Source organism: Sinocyclocheilus rhinocerous, unplaced genomic scaffold, assembly GCF_001515625.1.
Source record: "Sinocyclocheilus rhinocerous isolate Xijiao unplaced genomic scaffold, SAMN03320098_v1.1 scaffold4184, whole genome shotgun sequence".
Lineage (NCBI taxonomy): Eukaryota > Metazoa > Chordata > Actinopteri > Cypriniformes > Cyprinidae > Sinocyclocheilus > Sinocyclocheilus rhinocerous.
Genome location: NW_015635202.1, coordinates 39,846 through 44,346, shown reverse-complemented (window position 1 = coordinate 44,346; position 4,501 = coordinate 39,846). Strand labels below are relative to the sequence as shown.

At 36.5% G+C, this 4,501-nt stretch overlaps 1 protein-coding gene across 1 annotated transcript in view; it reads right to left on the bottom strand.

The window, feature by feature from the left end:
* Positions 1-311: 311 nt before the first annotated feature.
* Positions 312-4,501, bottom strand: part of LOC107746764 (zinc-alpha-2-glycoprotein-like) — a 24,357-nt gene continuing 20,167 nt past the window's right edge. The window contains exons 4-6 of the mRNA XM_016561058.1: positions 1,392-1,670; positions 1,101-1,223; positions 312-845 (exon numbers count right to left, since the gene is read on the bottom strand). Of these exons, the coding sequence (XP_016416544.1) occupies positions 703-845; positions 1,101-1,223; positions 1,392-1,670 (545 nt within the window). The 3' untranslated portion in view covers positions 312-702. The remainder of the gene's footprint in view (positions 846-1,100; positions 1,224-1,391; positions 1,671-4,501) is intronic.

Below are 4,501 nucleotides of genomic sequence, written 5' to 3'. Positions count from 1 at the left end.
TTTTATGATCTTACATGGGTTTTCTAGGATATATGATAAAATTCTACCTGTACTGTAACAGCTGGATGCAATGGCCAAAAATATTTTAGTTACTATTATAGTTATTAAGCATACTCTTATATCTAATAGCAATAAGTTTTAGATGTAATACTAATTCTTGATTAGTTTTTCCCCACATATAATTTACTACAAGATCAAGTAATGAGATAAAGAAATGCTTTTGGTTTGCAATTTATTTTTAGTTCTTAAAGGTGAAAAACTTAAAGTTTGATTTTAATGTTAAGTTAATTTGCACTAGAAGCCATTGGTAGTTTGACATCCTGAAGAGTCTAACACTGACATTGACCTGTGTTCACTGAAACAGAAGCATTTCTCAAATGTTTTACTGATACAAAACACCATTTCATAATTCACCAATGTTCATTCGACTGAAACGATTCCTGAAAACTGAGTTTCATGTAACACATATCATGTGATCTTGACCCTCTGAAATGTTTCAAGAAACTCTCAAATGTGAAAAGCAATGTCATATTTCGAGTGAGCATAAACAACTTCATAAACAGGAACTTTCGTAAGAGCTGACTCAGATTAGAAAATGCTGACAGAAAAAACCCTGTAAACAAACATCATTTGTTTTTCTGAACAGAGCTGGATAATTAGAATACAGTGTCCATTCAGAATGAAGAGAAATCAAAAACCTGTTCACACCGCAGTCTGGTCTGCAGATTCATCAACACTGAGCTCTTCATCAGATGCATCAGCACACGCTGCATCGGTCATCGGTATCTGCTCACTCACTGCACCATAATCACGATGATGATTTCTCCCCAGAGCTAGGAAAGATTCTACAGCATTAAAACAGATCAAATGTAAATTTACATATATTTATTCACACTTCACAGTTGTTTGATCAATATTATGGATAATTGTACCTTGTAGTCTGTCAAATGAAATAAAATCTTACTGTCATCAGAATCTCTATCATCATGTTTACATATTTCTACCATCATATACTGTTCATGCATTTTAAAAGGTCTATAAACAAGGATATTTAAAAACAAGAACCTTAAAGCTAATGATCATGAATATTTACAACTCACCATTTGGCCCTTTATGACAAATCGCAATGAGAGCTAGAACTAAAATTACAGCTAGAACTGGAACGGTTAATCCTACTATAAAAGACCACTGAGATTCTGTCTCAAATGTAGAACATTTTCCATCTGGAGAATGAAAATAATAAATAAAAACAGACACATTATATATCATCATCATAAACTGTTAAACTAAGTTGAGGCACTTTAATTGTTTGTGACCAGCAACATTAATCCATTTTAGCATTATTCTCCTGCTACAAATATGTGAGTGACTGTATTTCTGGTGATATTTACCCCATTCTACTGAAGCTGGTTCTGTCAGACTGCCGTGAATGACAAAACAGTCATAAGATCCTTTGAAGTTTTTGTCAATCTCCGCACTGGTGTTCATCTGAAATGTTTCATTAGCATTTGGTCTGATTTCAGAACACATTTGGTTGTCTAAAATAGATTCGTTCAATCTGATGTTCATCTCAATATCTCTGGGGTAAAAACTAGTGGCCGAACAGGTCAAAACCAGCTTGTGTTGATCATGTGGAGCTTTCCTCGCAGAGATGTAAACATCTGGTGAATCTGGAGAAGAAGGTAATGCAATTAAAACACAAACATTCACAAAAATTATTCTGGTTTTTGTGCAGTAAAATAATTTAAGTCAAATGCATTCTGAAAAGATATGAGTATGCACTTTTTGCCTTTGCAATTCTCTCTTTAATGGTATCTCCTACCTAGTTACTAGATATTTAGTCTGATTTCAGAACACATTTGGTTGTCTAAAATAGATTCGTGCAATCTGATGTATTATATATTTGATAAGATGACATGCAATCTGACAATCCAGTGCATCAAACTCCTACAATCCAGATGAACATTCATTGAGTTGCACGGAGACACTAATTTGCACGCCACACTGGATCTGCACTAATAAACATGAAGCATCAGATTTCCTGATGCAAACACACTATTACATCTAAAGCCCAAAGTATACTTCAGTTTTTATGCATACGTTAGCGTATGCATACAGTTGAACGTGCAGCCTTTCAAAGTATACTCCATTTGATAGTGTGCGCAAACGCAAGCGGTTGACGCTCTAGAAAGCTTCATCTTAGTCAAATGTCTGCTCTGTTTTTCTCCAGAAGTTATGACCGATAAAAATGTCTTTGTACTCTTTTAAACTAAAGTTGCTGCTCTCTCTTAACTCCTCAGTCTCTGCTATTTTGTTGTCATTCCGTCTCTTTAATTTTGTTTTCTACTGTGAAAGAATGGCTTGGGCCAGTGTTGCCACCTTGTGGAATAACTGATTAGTGCAAAACCAAGTCAATGCGCATGCGCGTACTATTCTGGCGACAAAATTTGCATCACATGCACTGTACGCTGACCCTCATGTACGCGTAAAAACCAAAGTATACTTTAGGCTTAAGAAGTGTAGAGGACACTTATTTTGATATTCTGTTGTCTTGCCGTTTCTGGTTTTCATTTTATGTAGTTTAGGCCTAGTCCACATGTACACAGGTATTTTTATAAACAGAGCTTTTCTTGTTTTGTTTTAAAAAGAAAATCTTGTCCCCATGAAAACGCAAAAACACGCTATGAAGCGCTGTCAAGAGCACACCAAACCAACAGGTGGCTTTATAACCCTAACCCTAACTTTTTTGCGCAGAAAGCATTTCTATGCCAAACCGCATAGAAAAAGCTGCGGTTTTGAAAATACCCATGTTTATGTGGACAGGGTCTAAGGCCCTGTTTTTGCCTTTGTTTCCTTAATCACCCTTGTTAGTCACCATACTAACTCATTACCCACACTTGTTCCTTCTTAGCCTGTGTTTCAGTTTTCATTTGTTGGTCGTTCTCTTTGCATCTCTTTTGTAAAACTGTGGCATTTTTTCATTGTCATGACTGTTTGGTTTTATGTTTCTTGTTTCGACTATGTGATCCTTGTATGAGTCTGTTTTTTATGTTTGGATTATTTTCACTTGCATTTCAAACAAACTGCTGCAATTGACCTATCGGTAAGCCCCTCCCCTCGAAAGCAGATGAGCCAATGGCAGTGGAGTATCAGTTGCACGGGGAGCACAAATCGGACATCTTTAGGTTTCAGTGCAATAGAGAAACATTGGAAGATCCGAAGCTCGCATCGGTTTAATGGTGTTACGAAAATGGAAAAACGATGTGCCCATGGTACTTGTAACAGTGATTCCAGGTATCCTGAGAGGATGGGCAATGGAATTTATTTTATTCCATTTCCTAAATCCAACCAAAACAAAGTAAAATGTCCCTAAGCATTCAACTCCAATCACAATGAAGATGAAAACGTTCATTTTCTGGTTGTCATACTCTCAATAAGTTACACTTTTCATCTGCTCAAGCAGAACGTTAATGTCATCTTGTGCTTCAGCAAGGTATCTCTTCCTAAAACTAGCTAACGTTAGCGTTAAAGTTAGTGAGTCCATGCTAACGTACAAACCTTAATAACGAACTGTTCTCACGTCATGTACCGTGCAGTGAAAGTCAACAACACATAAACGAAGGTCTATATTAGAGTGCCTCTCCATATTAATCTGGTTAAATGTAAATTAATTTAATCTTACTCTGCGGTATATGAACGGTGTTATTCCGGGATGTTGTCATTGCGATCGTGACGACCGTAACATAATTCTCCCGTTTGCATTGTGATCTGTATTTTTACATATTTATTTTTATATCTTTTATATGTCCCTCCATGGCATATTTAAGTCCCACTTGAAGGTCCATCTGTGTCCCAAATTTATCAGAAACATCTTGGAAGAAGGTTTTCACTGACAGCTGTCATTGTAAGACAGTGAGCAACTCCGGTTGTTTGTCCGAGTGAGCAACAGTAACTAAGGCTTACCGATAGGCCAATTAGGTCTACACCTCTCATATTTTCTGTGCAACTGTAACATAAACCTTGAAACTTTACCAATTCTAAAATCTGCTTTTGCTGTGAACGGTGCCAGTTTTAGATGCAAAGCCATAAAGTTAAATAAAAGACTCAAATGATCCTCAAAAGTTTTACATTCAAATCACTAGTATTTAATCATCACTAATGATGAACTGCCTCTGTATAGAAACAACCTCCTGGAGTTATTTTGTCAACATCACACACACATTGAGTTTCTATGTTTTATGGGTTCATTCCATGGACGTAATGATTTTTCTGCTGAACAAACTCTTTTCTGTCTTCTACCCCTAAACCTACCCTTCACATGAAGCTTCATTCTATAGGATTTATAAGCTGTTGTTCTCAATGGGACCAACAAATAAAAATAAAATCCCCACAAGGATTTTTGGATATTGCCAACATTTTGTCCCTATAATGTGGAGTATACCTCAACTACACACACACACACACACACACACACACACACACACACACACACACACACACA